Here is a 15,877-nt window from a genome sequence, read left to right as displayed (position 1 = left end):
CACTTACTAATTTGTCTGTCAGAGTAAATCACACAAAGAAGGAACTTAGGAGAGTTATTAGTTCAGATGAAGCTATTCAGACTCAAACCAATAAATAAATTATGATCTTGCCCTGCAATGTCTCTGCTTGTGCAAACGTCTGTCCACTCTCCCCCTTTCCCTCTGCATGGATAATGAGGAAATGCTTTGTAGAAAAAGATCAGTTTTAAATGCAAGCTGAGAATGAACTGAATGAAAGTACCTGGCATTAGCTCTGGGGGACAGGCTTATGGGAGTTGGGGGGAAGTTTCATTTTCACGTGAAAACGCCATACAATGGTGCAAACTCAGTCCACAATTTCATCTTGTCCTTGCCCCTCTGGACCTCCAGATACATCTTTGACCATGTCTTGGGCAATGACAGAGGGAGGGCAGCAGTGTAACCTCTGACAAGAGTCAAATGTCCAAGCAAGGCAGCTCCTCACGCGTTAAGGCTGGCAGGTCTCTCCCTTCAGGCACCCTAGGACATTTGGGCTAGAAAACATTTTGCTAAGAAAATGGGTTTTTCCCTCTGCACCTTCCATTTTTTGCTACCCCTAAGGACATTTTTTACTCATGGCAGAGATTGGGCTAAAGTACCAATCTTTCTTCTGGAGAAATGTGAGGAATTTGGGAGTCATATAGCTTCCATGAGCCTTTATAGAATGGCACAGTGGGGATTGTTCTTATTTCAAGGTGAGTTAGAGAAGTTATAGATTATCAGAGTGCTAGTAAAAGAGATTTTCAGCTTTGTAGAAGTTGTGTCTCCCTTTTTGTTTTCTGTATTATTTTGATGCACATAACCTGTAATTTACAGGCACTGTTAAGGAGGATTGCACGTGCTAATCTTTTGCCTGGATGAATTTTCATTGTGTATCTCACTGAAATGAAGAATGGAAGGAGTCTAATCCTTAGCTTGCTTTTCAGTCCATTGTGCCCAGCAGCTGCTGCTGGAATTTTGCAGGGCTTCTTAATGGAAGTTGCCACTTCCATCTGGATGTGTTCAGAATAACCTCAGAATCCTCGTGTTTCCGGTGTCTTCAGTACCTCAAGAGTGAGTGCTCAATAGGCACATCAGTGATTTAGGCCTTCCTAAAAACCTCACAGATTTTACTTAAATTATAATGGCTTCCAAGTTCATCTAAGAATAAGTGATTTAATTTATTTTCCATGTTTGTTTATTTGTTTTACATAGCTCCTCCTCCAGATAATGCCACTGCAAGGGCAGGCAAACACATTTGGAGGCTGTCCTGCATCACACTTTGGCTGCCTTGTGTGTTTATGCTGTAAACATTGCACAAGAGAGACCTAAGGGTGTGGTGACTTGTTCAAAATCACATAATCAGGTCCTGGACTCATTCAGCTGAAATCCAGTCTCATGTGCTCCTGCAATTAAATTGCAATTTGCTGCCTCTTTTGATGCTTTGCTTTGATGCCTGGAGTTCTCTTACTCTTCAGGGACCGCAGGTGTTCATAACACTACCTTTATTCATTAATATTTTCTTTTAAATAAAGGGGAGATAGATTGCTTCAGAGATGCAGCTGATCACAAGACATGAAATGTAACTCAAGCACCTTTGGAAAGAAATGTGTGATGATGAAAACCTGGCGTTTTTCAAGATAAATTTATTGAATCAATCCTGCTCTTGAGATGTGCCTCTGTCTCAATGGCAGTCTCCCTCTGTACCTGCTTAGAATTCATTTCATGTCAGTGGGGAATGAAAGTAAGTTATATTCCATGCCTCAAACCATTGATTGGTAGGTGTTAAAAGAGCCCAGACTTTCCATTTTAAGTTTGGTCAGAATGTGCCTGTGCCATGTAAGCAGGCAGAAGTACTCCTACCACTCAATATTTTTTACAGCTGCTGTTCTGCAAGAGTAAAATACACTGATCTCAGTGTAGGGGATAAAGGCACAGAGGCACCTTCTCTTTTACTGTCACCCTAAAAACTCACTGGTGGACAGAGAAGTTTTGTTAAGCAGGATGCCAATATGAAAACCTAAAACTTTTCCAGTACTCTTTTTCTTATTTTCATAGACCAAAGGTTTCATTTAAAGGAAAATGACATTTGTTGATTCTTTCAAATATTTGAACTAATGATCTAGTTTTCTCTAGATGTCCAGAGTTAATTGCAAATAATTAAAAATTGTATAAGGGGAAGATGGCACTTACTGAAATTAAGAGAACACAGTATGATATATCTTGAGGTTTGCTTTTCCCCCCCTCAAAACGCCTACCCTGATTGTGTCAGGCTGACCACAGGATATATTTACATAAATAATTCCACCAATTCTGGTGGGAATTCTAGAAATGTCTATTTATTGGCAACTACTTTCTTAAAAAACATAGTTTTCATCTGAGTCTGCCCTACAAAATCTTATTTCAATGTAATAATGCATTTAGGTCAGTTGAAATGCCTGCACACAATGAGTAGCAAAGGGAAAGCCAGGAACTCTTCAAGTGTGTTTTGACAGCTAGGGCAAACAGCAGGGAAACATGTGGCACTCTGTGAGGCTGGGTACTTTTAGCAGAAGCTAGCACCAAAATATATATTTTTACAAACTGATATGTTTTTAGAAGACAATCTGAAGTCAAATCTGCTGTTCAGAAAAATATGCAGTATGTTTCCTTTCAAGGGTTGCTCATTTACTATATGACTGGCATGTGCTGTGCAAAAAAAATGCCATGAAGCAGTAAGAAGTTGGAAAATAAGAAAAAAAAGTATCATTACCCACAAGCTGCTTCTGTCTACTTCAGGTCCCACATCCCTTTGCATACGTAGTCTGTGACACTTTTCTAATGGACTGACTTGCACCAAGATAGTTACAGTATGTGGTATTTTTGGAGACTTTTCATTGTTGTAGGGTTGATGTGGATTCTTCCCCCCAGCCTGCTGATATATGGACCTTTTGTGTGTAGTTTCTGATTGTGTTTAGTCCATTAATTCTAACTCTGTCTTTTAGACCTGTTCTCTGTGTTTGTTTTTATACAACTTCCCCCTCTGTCTTGTTCTCTCCTTTTCCACAGCAATTTGCCTATTACACCCCCATGAACTTTTTCAATGTTGTCTGGATTGGGGTGGTTTTTTTCTGTTTCTCCTCGATTTAACTTTCTCCACTGAGTCTTGCTTTTGCTTTGACATTTCTGTGTACAGGAAGGGTGTTCTTGTTGAGCTGGGTCTGGAGGAGAGTTAAATAGGAAAACAAGGCAAGAGGCACAGGAGGGAATTTCTCTAGGTCTCAATACACCTCTCTCACACAGGAGTACAAGGCAGCTGTGGCTGCACACAGGCTGCTGTTACATTACCACTCTCCTCATGTGAAGGAAGACAGCACGGACCAGGATCAATAAATAGCAAATGTCAGAATGAGGAAACTGCTCAGCATTTCCTGAGGAAGAGGCAGTGCTGTGGGCACAGTGGGTTCTCAAGGACACGGCTAAATTTGGACTCCATGAGAGGGAGCAGGATCACACAGCAGGTATAGCAGGATACATACATATATATATATATATATATATATATATACATCTATGTATGGATATATCAGGTATAGCCTGTGCCATCCACTACATACAACTGCTTCATCATGGCTGCTAGAGGTACAACGTGTACATACATTATATGGATATAGAACACAGCTAAATATACTTCTGTTTTCTGGGAAAGGGGCCATCAGAGGGTTTTGAACGGTTTCCTAGTAAATGCAGAAAATCTGGTGGCTTTTATAAGGCCTTCTTCACCCCAGCTCTTTCCTATTCCTTCTTGTTCCTCTCGCAGTCAAAGTGTGCTGACTTTCAGAGGTTAACTGTGCTGTGCAGGGCAGGTGGGACAGCGCTCAGAGACAGAGAAATCCCTTCCTAAAGACCCCGAACCTCCGTCTTTACTGAAAAATCTTAATTCTTTAGATCCAAGAAATTGGGACAGAGCTGTGAAAGGAAGAAATGTAAACTGAGACACTCCTTCATGGATCATGCAGGAATGATGGGTGGTACCAGCAGGAAGGCAGTCACACATTCTGATGTCCCAAGTTCTCATGCCTTTTACCTTTTCCTTCTCCCCAGCTCTCTCACTATATCCAGCCTTGTGACTAAGCTTACATAATGATTATTATTTTTTTTAAGTGAATGCATCATATCTTTTCCCAATTCAGATCATCTCCCTGGTTTCTCATTCTCCATAGCAAGTACTGTATCCGTGAGTTCACTGAAGGAGAGTTGCATTGTTCTCACAGCCTCCTTTTGATTTAGTCATAAATAATACATTTTGTGTGAAGCTGGAATCATCCCTGCTTTCAGGCAGGGATAATTTGTAACTTGCACCTGAAGGGGGGTTGAAGGGCACGGCTGCAATGATGTTACCGGTGTTATGACCCAGACTGGAATAACAGTGTTTGGTGCATGGATGAAACAGGCACATGAACACAGCTGGGAGGATAGAGGGGAAAATGCAGTTTCTGTGCAAGGGAAGCATAACAGGATTCGGCTTGGAAGAAGAACAGGGAACTGTCACTCATAAGGAGGTGCAAAGAAATCCCAAAGAGTCAAAGTAGCAATTCCTGAGTTGGATATTAAATAGAATATTCGTAAATTTCTACCTACAATCATTTCAGATAAAGTGGACGTTGTCTGGAAAGGGTCTGAGAGGCCAAAACCCAGATTGGTTTATGCAAAGCAAAATGAAGAAAAAGTTGTCAGACAATCATCTCCTTGTATAACAATCTGCACAGGCTCAGAAAATCATGTGGATCTAGATAGGCATCCATGTAATTTTTTACAGTGTTTACTAGAGAGATGTAAACTATTTGATTGACCTTTGTTTTTAATTCTTATCGTAAAATTACATAAGAAATGTTGCTTTACATTATCTTCTGCCATGGAGGAGAAGTCTCTTTGAAGAACTTATTTTTTTATTTTATTTTTTATCATATTTATATTTTATATTTATATATATACATATTTATTTTTTAATTTCATTGTATCTCCAGGCAAAAAAAAAAATCTGCCCTGGCATTCTCCAGTGGAAACTGGGGCCTGCCCAGCAAAGAGCTTTGATGGCCACATCACCTAGTAAACACTGAAAATAAAGCATTTTATAAGAACGTGCTGAAACACCTAAAGAAGAGGGCTCTTTAGGCTGGACCACATTACTGAACACAGTGTCTCACATTTAGCTTATGTTGAGCTATTTGGCCACAGCTTCAGTCATCACTCGAGGCAAAGTGAAAAACTGCGTGCTCAAATCAATAACGTTAATAGCGTTTGCAAACAGAAATTCTCAGCCAGCAGTTTAAGTTAATTTAGTGTATCTGTGCACTTGAAATTATTACCAGTTGCATTAGATTGTAATTTAGGGAAACACTGAGTAAGCAAGGCTCTCTCGTCTTGTCCTTGTCCTGGCGAATATGGAGGACTCGGAAAGCGCCTGGCACACACTACCCAGAAACTAATTTGTATGGGGATGGGTGTTTGGGGAAGATCAACTGATCATTCCCCAGCCCATCCAGAGGCTTTCTGTACAGCTGCAGCCAAACCAAATCATCTGGCTCTTGCCCCAGTTTGTCACCTCTAACGGGAATGTGACATTTTATGGCGTTACGAAGATGATGTAAAGCGGTCGTATTACAAATGGTGCCACAGATTGGCCAGAAGTGCAGATGATTGCAGTAAGCCAACTTAATATCTTGCATAAATTCTGAAGGGAAATCGGGTGTTTCCATCGCAAGATCAAATATATCTAGCCCGTTCTAGTGGAAAGGACAATAATTTAAACACTCTACTCCTGCTTCTTTTGAGAAGTTTTACCAGCTAGATCATTTTAAAGAGAGCAAATGAAAATAATAACTTGATAGTATTTAATCTTAAATACAATCTGAAGACTTTGAAGACTGCAGAATGTTTTCTCGCAATAAAAACTCTCAGCTATTCTAAAGCTGGTTTCCAATTTTCCAGCTGCTTTGATTCCAAATAAAACCATTCAAATCTTTTTTCTTTGTACAGTGAACCCAACCTCATTTTAATTTGATTGCAGCTCTGTGCTAAAGTGTAACGGAACGTTAATTCTCTTAAAATTTGTAGCTTTTTTTTTTATTTTTTTTTTTTTTAAAGAAACTGACTTCTTTGAGTAATCATGTTGGATGGAAGAAATCGAGAGGGTATAAAATGAGAAGGTCATTATCGTGATGTTCCATCCAAATATCTATGGCAAAGCACTTCTTGGTTCTACTTACAAGTTCTGCTGGGAGCATTTCAATTTTCTGGCTCATTGTCAGGTGAAGTTAACAGCTTTTAAGGGCAGATAAGCCACAACTGAGTTTGAACTATCTGTGAAATGGAAATAACCCTCAGATGAGCTAGGATTTTGTTTGGCTTTGTGTTTCACTCCCCCACAGCTATGTATGAACATTTAAAACTGAACTCACAACTGGGGTAGGCAGTTTTACACATATGATTTCAATGTTTGTGGCTTTTTTTTTTTTTTAACAATAATTGGAAATAATTCCTATGTATACTTTCACAGAACAGTTATGAAGGATGTGCTTAGCTTTAGATTAATCCTGGGGTTTTGCAGTAGTAAGTAGAGTTGCTTCCTCACCCCACTGCAAAGGGAGGACTATTTAATATGAAGAAACAGTCTGAGATTTATCCTTTTAGCAGGGTAAGACATGCTACCACGTGCTAACAGCTTGCAAGAATTTCAGCATGGCTCTCCCAGTCTGAGTTGGAAGAGCCTACATTTGTCCTGGAAGGACACCTCAGGCTCCTCTACACTTGGGACAAAGGGAGGTGCATAATGTTCCCCTCTTGCTGGCTGAGTGTAAAATGATCTCCAGAAATGAGACTCTTCCATTGCCATCTATCCTGCGATTCCATCAAAACAAAACAGAAAAGGAGTCAGAACTGAAAACGATCCTTGACATTTAGAGGGCAAAAAAATCACTCCAAATGACTTAATTTTCATGGGCAGTAAACTTGCATTTGCTTTTCTACGAATTTACACCTGTCTTATAGGGAAGAGATATGTAATTTGGGCAGGGGTGTTTTTTGATAGTATGTGGGTTTTTATTTGGTATTATAACTGCCTTAATTGATATTTAAGTAATGTAAATGGTTCAGAAAAGTTCAAAGAGCATAAGTGCCAGAGATGAGAGCAAAAATACAGTACAAAATTTGGTATAATAATAAATAAAGGGAAAAGAAAACTTTTAAAGCAAAAGTTATGTATGCTGAAATGACATAGGATTATCCTATTTTGTATTTAAGCACTGTCATAGGAAAATTCATCTTTCATGAACAATCTCTTTAGGTATCAGTATGTAAGGATCATGTTAGAGCGTAGTCAAACAGGGAGTCTGAAGGGAATTTGGAACAGAATCCACTTCTAGTGGCCCCACTGGATTTAGTAATTATTCAATAGGACAACAACTCCAAAGATGACAGGAGCTTCAGTTATGATGGTACTGGCTTCTCACTCAAGTTTCAGTGGCTTTATGTCCACCAGTGACATAGTTTATCTTCCTCTCAGTGACAGGATTTTTTACTTATCCTGGAAAATAAGAACACTGGATATACCCAGAGAATGACTTTTAGAGAGATGCTGAGTGTGTTAAAGGATGTGGTATCAGACTGAATTAAAAATTCTTTAGAAGGTGTTGAAAACAGGCCACCATTGTTGAAAGCAGGCCACCCACACAAGGACAGTGACATATGAGGTTTGATTTCCAGTGCTGGCAAAGGGAGCTTAACAGCTTTCCCTCCTCAAAAGTTAGCATTTTCTCATACTTTCCTATTCTTTAGGAATGTGTAGAAGTAGGTGTCAGCTTGATATTAACTGTTAAAGAAACTGGTATTAGACAGGATCTCCTGGAGCTAGGCAAGCTCAGACTGAAGTGCCTAAAGTGAAAAATTACCCTGGGTGGTAAGGGAACTCTATTCAGTTATTGCAGAATAGATTTTATTTCAGGGTGTTACTGATAAGTATTTATACTTCACAGCCTCACAATAAAGAAGCAGGGATGTTCTTATTGGAATGAGAATAGATGAAATGCAATAAGGAAAAGAGAGCTTTTATGGAGACATGGAGAGGATCAACCATGTAAACGCTGCAATTAGTCTTTCATGTACCAATCTGTTTCCTCCCCAGAGTTTCATCTCCAAATTGCTCACTTTACCACAAAATTTTCTTCTTATATTTGAAATATGTAAAAAATATTGTGGGGTTTTTTTTTGTTTGTTTTCTTACTCAGAAAACAAGATCTAACCTGGGCTTCTTTCTGTTTAAGACACAATGACAGTGACACAACAATGGGCTGAATTACCTCTGTCATGTCTTTGGTGTTACTGAAGTGTTTAAAGCCAAAATTACTACTTCAGGGCTATGATTTTTTTTCCCTTTTTTGGGAGGATTTTATTTTTTGATTTGGGAAAGTGTTAGTGCCCTTACTGTCACCCCGAGAGTTTATTCTGGATTTGATCCAATGCATTTCAGAACTCACTGGTTGGGAGGAAATATATTGACCCTGATGAATATCAGCTCATTATACAAAACCTTCAGCTCTTGCACCTGGTCCTGGTTAGTTCCACAGGCTGATTTGCAAACAAGCAAACAAAATATCCTAGATATGCCCACAATTGATCTGAGCTTTATACAGAAAAAATCATTAACGTTTTTAGAAAATCCAGGTTTGTAAGGAGTAAAGATAAATTTTATTTTGTGTGGTTTAACTTCAAATATGATCTCTTGATTCTAGAAACACTGGAATGGAAAAATCTAAACACAACCACTTCCATAGCTATACTTACACAAACACATCCTTCATTATTCCTTGTGAGTTGGAGCTTAAAACTGGAAAATCTCAAGCCAATAAATTAAAGCTCAGGATCTTTACACATTTATGCCAAATCTGTTCTGTTTGTGCTACTGTAAGATTTAAAAGTCTAGATAGAATTGTTTCTGCACTGTGCTTGAACTGGCCCAGAGGCAACAAACTGGCAGCTCATGCCCTTTTAAGAGACCTAAAAAGTAAAGATAGTTTTAGTCTCTTAGATGTCTTTTGAAAGGCTTGGGAACTGTGAACTAGGATGTGTGTAACACCCCAGCACAAACCAAGGATGGGTTATTGAGTTCATTACTATACTTGCCTAAAATCAACCTTTATTCGGGTCAGCTAAAAAGGCAAACGAGGCAGGAATTTAATTCAATACATAACCTGAGCATATTGTAGCAGCTCTGAGGAAACCTAAGGCACACAACAGGCAGACCTTTCTCTCTGTAGCACACGAGCTCTGAACAGTGCCGTGCTCAGCAGAGCAGACGTAACAGTGGGCCTAGGAAGAAATACAAAGGACTAGAGATAGATAAAAACTGCTCTATAAAAGATACCCTATGCTCTTTTTCAAATCAGTATATACATTTACTACTTCTATTTTTATGGGCTAAACAATAAAATAATTCATTTCCCCATCATGGGAAAAAACTGACCTAAAAGTAATGAATCTGTACATTTAGGAAAGAGCTTACATCAGTTTCTTTTTTTACTGCTTTCTGAGGTTCTCCAGGCTGCCTTTCAACAGTGCTTCTGCTTTGATGTCTTGCTCTCTACCCAGATTGCCAGAAGGCTTTCTGTTGCAAATGCAGGTGTTTTCAACTGTTAGATACAGTTATGTTGTATTATTCATCACCTCAATATAAAAATGTATTAGTGGGACACTTTATTTTACACAGAGGACAAAACAGGGATAATTGGAAAGATGGCAGACTGTACATAGACGAAGATGTTGCTTAGTGAGACATGTTTGGCAGTGGAGGAGACAGGTTTGCATCTGCGTCGCTCTGTTTCATGTATCAGTCCTTGAACCTTTAACGCACCGTTTTTCTAACAGACTGCCTTGCCCATCAGGCTGGCATCTTGAAACTAATTAAACGCGGCTTTTGAGAAGTGCAGCTCTATTCACAGAGAGCACCTAGAAATCATGGTGGTATGTCAGTGTTATTTGTTACATGCTGCTGCTTTTTCCCTGGTTTTGGTTTGTTTTTGTGCTTGATAAAAACCTCTGTGTGTGAAGCCGGGTCTTCCCTGAGCCGCTGAGAATTACTAGAGATGCCAGTGAACGGATCTGCACTCAAAGGGCAATCTCTTACACAGCCAAATGAACACCTCAGTCCTGCTCCTGACAAGGATTTCTCTGTAACACTTGCCCTGTCATTCAGAGAGAGCTCTGTGTGGCACACAGACAAAGGAAAGGGACATCCAGAGAAGGCTGGTGAGTTGTGACCCTGCTCAGAGGTGTGCAGTAACCCTGCTCTTAACGCTGCCAGCCGCAGAGGAATGGTATTCACCTTTCCACTCCACTCAGCTGCTTCAGAAATGGAGGCAGAGCATTGCTGGTGAGAAAGAACAAAGCCGGACAGTGAAACCATATAAAATATATTTACCAAAGGTAAAGAGATGAAGGAGAATCAAGGTGGGGAGGATGAGGAAAAGCATTGGGGGCATAAGTAAGCCATTCAAAAACAGAGAAAATGCCAGAAAATTGGTTTCCCCTTCTTCCCATAAAATAATCTTTATCTTTCTTCTCTTCTGTCAGCTTTCATAATGTCCTAGATGGACATTGTTATAAGTATTGGATAATTGATTCGTGTTTTATAGAAATATACTGTATCAAATCATTCTAATTCCACCAAGTAAAAGTAATTGCGAAATTGCAAGCCTCTGCCAGGAATAAGGGAAGCAACCCATTTGCAACATAAAGAGGGGTGTCTCCACCAGGAGATGGGTCCTCTCCGAAGATGAGATTGTCAACGACCCTGATGGAAGTCTTATCTACATCGGCCTGAGTGGGCATGCCAATGCCGGTTCCGTAAATGCGCTCAGACGCCCAGCCCTGCCCGGAAAACCATTCATCGGACCGGCAAACGGAGAGAAAAGAAATATAAATATGAAACACTGACTGAGTGGACAATGGGATGAGGCAATCTCCCCTCTGGCTAGAAAAACTGTATATAAGTCAGCCCTGCAAAGGCAGACTGTGTGAACGGGAGAGGATACGGCACGCTGCTGGATCTGAGGTTCACCCAGCACTGAGCCCGGGCTCGGTGCTGTCCGTTGATTGTGGCCTTTTCGAATTCCTATTTCGCAATGTTTCCTAAAAAAATGGCATATTGATGAAATTGGGCTGATTACTTATTACAGACATTTTGCTCTGTGCAAAACCCATCTTTCAGGACACCCTGGCAGTGTCTCTTTTGAACGCCTGGCAACCCTCTATGCTTTGTTTCTGTGAATACAGGCATGACCTGGGGCTGTTAAATGGCAGTAAAGCACTTCCATATTTTGTATCACTCCAAAGTTCAGATGCATCATTTTGATGTGCGTGTATTTGCTCATCTACCAACCTTTACACTTACGGCTTTTTCCAAATAGATATTCTAATCATCAGTCTTGAGAACTTTTGTCTCTGAAGGCAGGGAGCTCTTCTTTTGTCTTTCATCTCTTCCGCAGAAGCCTCAGTGTTTAAAAAGCATGCAGCTTAGTACCAGGAGATGGGAATCTCTCCTCAGCCGCCTCCTCATGCTAATAACCCTGCCAGATGGTGAAGCCCATTGTTTCACAGCTCCAGGTTGTGCCTGGCTGGAATGGAGGGAAGTCTGTCGAATCCAGTGCCTCACACTGTTCAAGAAAGCAGCACAATGTTTTATTTGCATGGATATGAGTGATTTCTTCCTTAAATGCAGTTCTCCTTTGGACTTCTGGAACAGGTTTAAGGTCTGGTTTCTGGATTTAAAATAACTTCTGACACTTCATGACAGCGAGGAACATGATAACGTTTGTGCTGTCTGCTAAGTGTGCCATCTTCTGTTGACTCCGCTGGCCTCCTCGCCCTGGCCATGATCATTGGTCCTGAATCCAACCACACAGTTACACTGAGTGAAAAAGTATCTTCTTCAATCTGTTTCTAATTTGCTGAGTTATAATACTCTCCTTACTTTTTATGCTATAAACCCAAAATAAGAATTCTTTTTCTGTTTTACTCCACCATTTCTAGGCATGCACCTCTAAACTCCCCAACTCTATTTTCTTAGGTGAAGTTTTTCTTGGCTTTTTTTTTTAATTTTTTTTTTTATTCTGCTCAGATGTGCATCTTCCCAGAGCCTTAATCATTCATCTTTCCCTTTAATTCTGCAGTCCTTGTGATGGGATAACCTGTACCATCATCTTCTTCCAGATGAGCTCACACATCAGGTGGAAGACCAGTGTTGCAATTGGGGTACGGCTTAGCAAGTCAGAACTTCGCATATTGATCACTAAAGTGCCCCCCACTGCCTAAGCCTTTCCAAGGTACGAAAGGTGGCACATTTAACTCTTTGGTTGTTCATTTCCCAACGTCTGTTTTGGGAGAAAAGGTGACTTCAGTTAACTTGTAAGTTTTCTTTAAATATCTCCCCCACATGCAGTACAAATGTTACCTACAACAAAACCTGCTAGATATTAGGGGCCAGACTGGCATTATTCAAGGCCAACAGATAGTATTTTTCATTAATCTTTATCTTTCACTGATTTTTTTGCTCAGGTCATTTCTTCCGTGAAGTCAGTAACTGTTTCTATAAGCTTATAATCTGACACGGGATTTACATGGTTTAAAAGGGCTTTACTTCTGCCGTGGCTGTAGAGCTGGAGCAGAGCTGGCCTTGTTGTGCTGAAAGGATGGTGGCCTGTACTACACCCGTGTAGCAAAAGGTGGGCTCCTCAGGGCGCCGTGGCTGCGCTCTGCTCCCAGCCGGCCTCAGCTTTCCACCGTGGTTTTCCCAGGAGAGCTGCCGGCCAGGGCCAGCAGAGGCGGCTGCGACCACCAGCTCCCAAAAGCTCTCATCACCGCCAGGCATCAGTCCGCGGTCGGCAAACCGAAACCGTGGATTCCCCCTTAAGGGCCGCGGTAAGCTCTTACTAACAGCTCCCAGGCCGCGGTTCCTCGACCATTTTGGGTTGAGTTGCTGCAATTCATACATTTTGGCGGCGGGCTGGGCTGAGAGGCGCCCGCTTGCAGGCTGCGCTCTCCTCGCACCTCTCCACGCCCCGGTCACCCGAGGGCTGCCCGGCCAGCGCCCGACTCACGGCTGGGTGTCTGCCGATGCCAGGGCGGGCTGGGCCGAGCCGAGCCGAGCCGTGCCGAGCCGGGGGCAGCCCGCGCCCGCATATGCCCGGCGGCGGCGCGGCTGACGGGGCAGGGGCGGGCCCGGCGCGGAGGGCGGCCCGGCTCGGTTCGGCGCGGCTCGGGGCGGCGGGACCCGCCTCGCCCGGGCGATGCCTGAGCGCGGCGGCGGCGGCGGCGGCGGGGGGGCGGGCGGGTAGCGGCAACGGGGACGCGGCGCTGCTGCCCAGCCTTTCCCTGCCCGCCGCTGGCCCTTCCCCCGCCCCTCCCCGCTCCGGTGCGCGACTCAGCCGCCGCTCCGGGCAGGGAGGAAGGGCTGGGAGCCGCCTCCCGCTGCCCCCGGCCGCCCCCTCCCCATGCAGCCCGGCCCGCCGCTGGGAGCCCTCCCCGGGGGGATGTTTCTGCGGCCGCTGCCGGGATAACCGGCGCGCCGCCCGCCCCCGCCCCGGACGGAGGATGCTGCCCGCGCCGTGGCGGGTTCCGACTCGGGCAGCAGCGGCCGCGTCCGCCTCCTCGGCTCCGGGCAGCGTCGCCGGGGAGAGATGAGTTCGCGGCACCAGGCGGACTGGATCCCTTACAGGTAGGGGCAGACCCCGCGGGAGGCGGCGGTGGGGCGGAGGCACGGGGGCCGCCCCCGGGCAGGAGCCGCTGCCCCTCGGGGGGTCCCCGCCGGGAGCCCGCGCCTCGGTGGCGGGGCCGGGGCGGCCGGACCCTCCCCGGGGCGCGGCGGGGCGGCGGTGGGTCCCGCCGCGGGGAGCGGACCGAGGGCCGGCCCGGTCCGTGCGGACTCTCCCGGGAGGGGCGCCCGCTCCCGCCTCCCAACTTGGGGCCGGCGCCGCTCCGCGAAGTTCGGGGGCTGCTGTCGGGGCGAGCCGTCGGCCCCGCGGGGAGCGGGCAGAGCGCGGAGCCGTCCCGCCCTGCGGCCCCGGCGGGCGGAGCGCTGCGCCGTCGGCGGCGGCTGCCGCGCCCCGGGCTCGGGCCCGCCCGGCCCCGGCGGCTCCGGGAGCGCGGCCGCGGGCGGGCGATGCTCGGGGCGGCCGCGGGCGGCGGAGCCGCCATGGCGGGGAGCGGGATCGCCATGGCAGCGCCCGGCCCGCCGCTGCCATTGGCTCCGCCGTTGCCATAAGCTACGGGAGCCGCGGCGGCGGCCCGGGAGCCCCGTGCGTCAGCGGAGCGGCCCCGGCCCGCCGAGCCTGGCCCGACCCCCGGTGCCCCGGCGTGGAGCCGGGAGCGTTTGCCCTGGAACCACGGAATAGTGTGTGTGTGTGTCACACTGGCCGGACCGAGGGCGAGCCGAGACAGATAATTTCGCTCCGGGCGGGATGGGCTGTTCTAGTAATAGACCCCTTTCCTGAACCTGCTCTTCGGATTTGTTTTGTTTGTTTTGTTTTTAGTTTTCGCTAAAATGTCTTTTTCCAGCTGAATATTTACAGAAAGAAATCACGAGGGGTTTAACAAGGTGCTCTGAAAACGACAGAAAGCGTGTTTCTTTCATTTGTTTGGTTGTCAGTGAAACAAGGTAGATACAGTAACACGGGAAAAGGGAACGCAGTCTTACTGTGCCAGGGGAGGTTTAGGTTGGACATTAGTTGAACAAAAGTTCTTCGCAAGAAGGATGATTGGGAATTGGAATGATCTGCCCGGGGGGATGGCAGAGTCACCGTCCCTGGAGGTGTTTAAGGAACGACTGGATGTGGCACTCAGTGCCATGATCTAGTTAACAAGGTGATATTCGGTCATAGGTTGGACTCGATGATTTCTGAGGTCTTTTCCGACCTGGTTGATTCTGTGGTAAGCCTTTTATTTTTGTCGGTAGAGAATCGTGGAATTAAAGATACGTACAAGGTGCATTTTAAAACCAAGACAGCTGCTTAAGCCGGTCAGTTGTAGTTTGCCACGTTCTCAATGACAGTGCTTGTGGCAGACGTACACCACGATGAATGCAACGTGAACGCAAATACATCAGAGAAAAAAGAAAAATAAAAAAAAACCAACACCAAAAAAAACAAAAAACCCTCAAGATGACTGCACAAGTGGAAATCTGCTATTTTGATATGTGCACATCATAGTTCAAATCAGTGGAAGTACTAGAAAGAAAGAAACATGATTACAATGAATCTGAGAATATTGCCACTCTCTCAGCAATAGCACTTTCAGCCCATGCATTTTGAAAAGATGTAAGGAATTGGCAATAAGGCTTCAAAAATGACTAGTGGATGCATTCTGATGCAATTTGAAGCCTTGTAATGAGGACAGAAATACCAGAGGAACAGCTGTTCATGGCTCATCCCAGCAACAGAGGAACAGTTTCTCTGTTCTCTCACTGTACACAAGGCTCTGCAGAGGCCAATGCCAAAACTTTGCTGAGGGGTTTTGTAGCAGTGGCCTCGGAGAAGGAAATAAAACATCTCTACTTCTGCTCAGTGCAGCACGGAGAAACAAAGGGGGGCAAAGCAGCAAATCTTCAGAGAAGCACAGATTTGATCTTGCTCGTATCTTTTCTAATATAATGGTATTCTTGGATGTTAATGATGTGTTTATGGTCAGAAACTGCTGAGGACAGATTGAAACCAAAAGGCAACCAAACCACGGTTCTGCTCTGAAGTGTCTTTATTTAGGCTTCTAACAGCATTCTCTCAAGAAGCTGGCTTACTTTTCAGTCTTCAGAGGTAATTCTTGAGTTAGAGGTATATCATTGCAATTCTTACTGGAG

The 15,877-nt window shown here is 44.4% G+C and overlaps 1 protein-coding gene across 8 annotated transcripts in view; it reads left to right on the top strand.

Moving 5' to 3' along the window:
• TUB (TUB bipartite transcription factor) overlaps window positions 1–15,877 on the top strand; it is a 135,566-nt gene that overhangs the window by 56,610 nt on the left and 63,079 nt on the right. Inside the window, exon 1 of one of the 8 annotated variants that reach the window (XM_066320794.1) lies at window positions 13,450–13,744. The exons of the other annotated variants lie outside the window; for them this stretch is intronic. Coding sequence (XP_066176891.1) covers window positions 13,707–13,744 — 38 coding nt within the window. The 5' untranslated portion in view covers window positions 13,450–13,706. Of the gene's footprint in view, window positions 1–13,449; window positions 13,745–15,877 lie in introns of those variants that run through there. 8 annotated transcript variants of the gene reach the window in all.

This window comes from Sylvia atricapilla, chromosome 6, assembly GCF_009819655.1.
Source record: "Sylvia atricapilla isolate bSylAtr1 chromosome 6, bSylAtr1.pri, whole genome shotgun sequence".
Classification (NCBI taxonomy): Eukaryota; Metazoa; Chordata; class Aves; order Passeriformes; family Sylviidae; genus Sylvia; species Sylvia atricapilla.
This window is presented reverse-complemented; position numbering and strand designations above follow the sequence as displayed.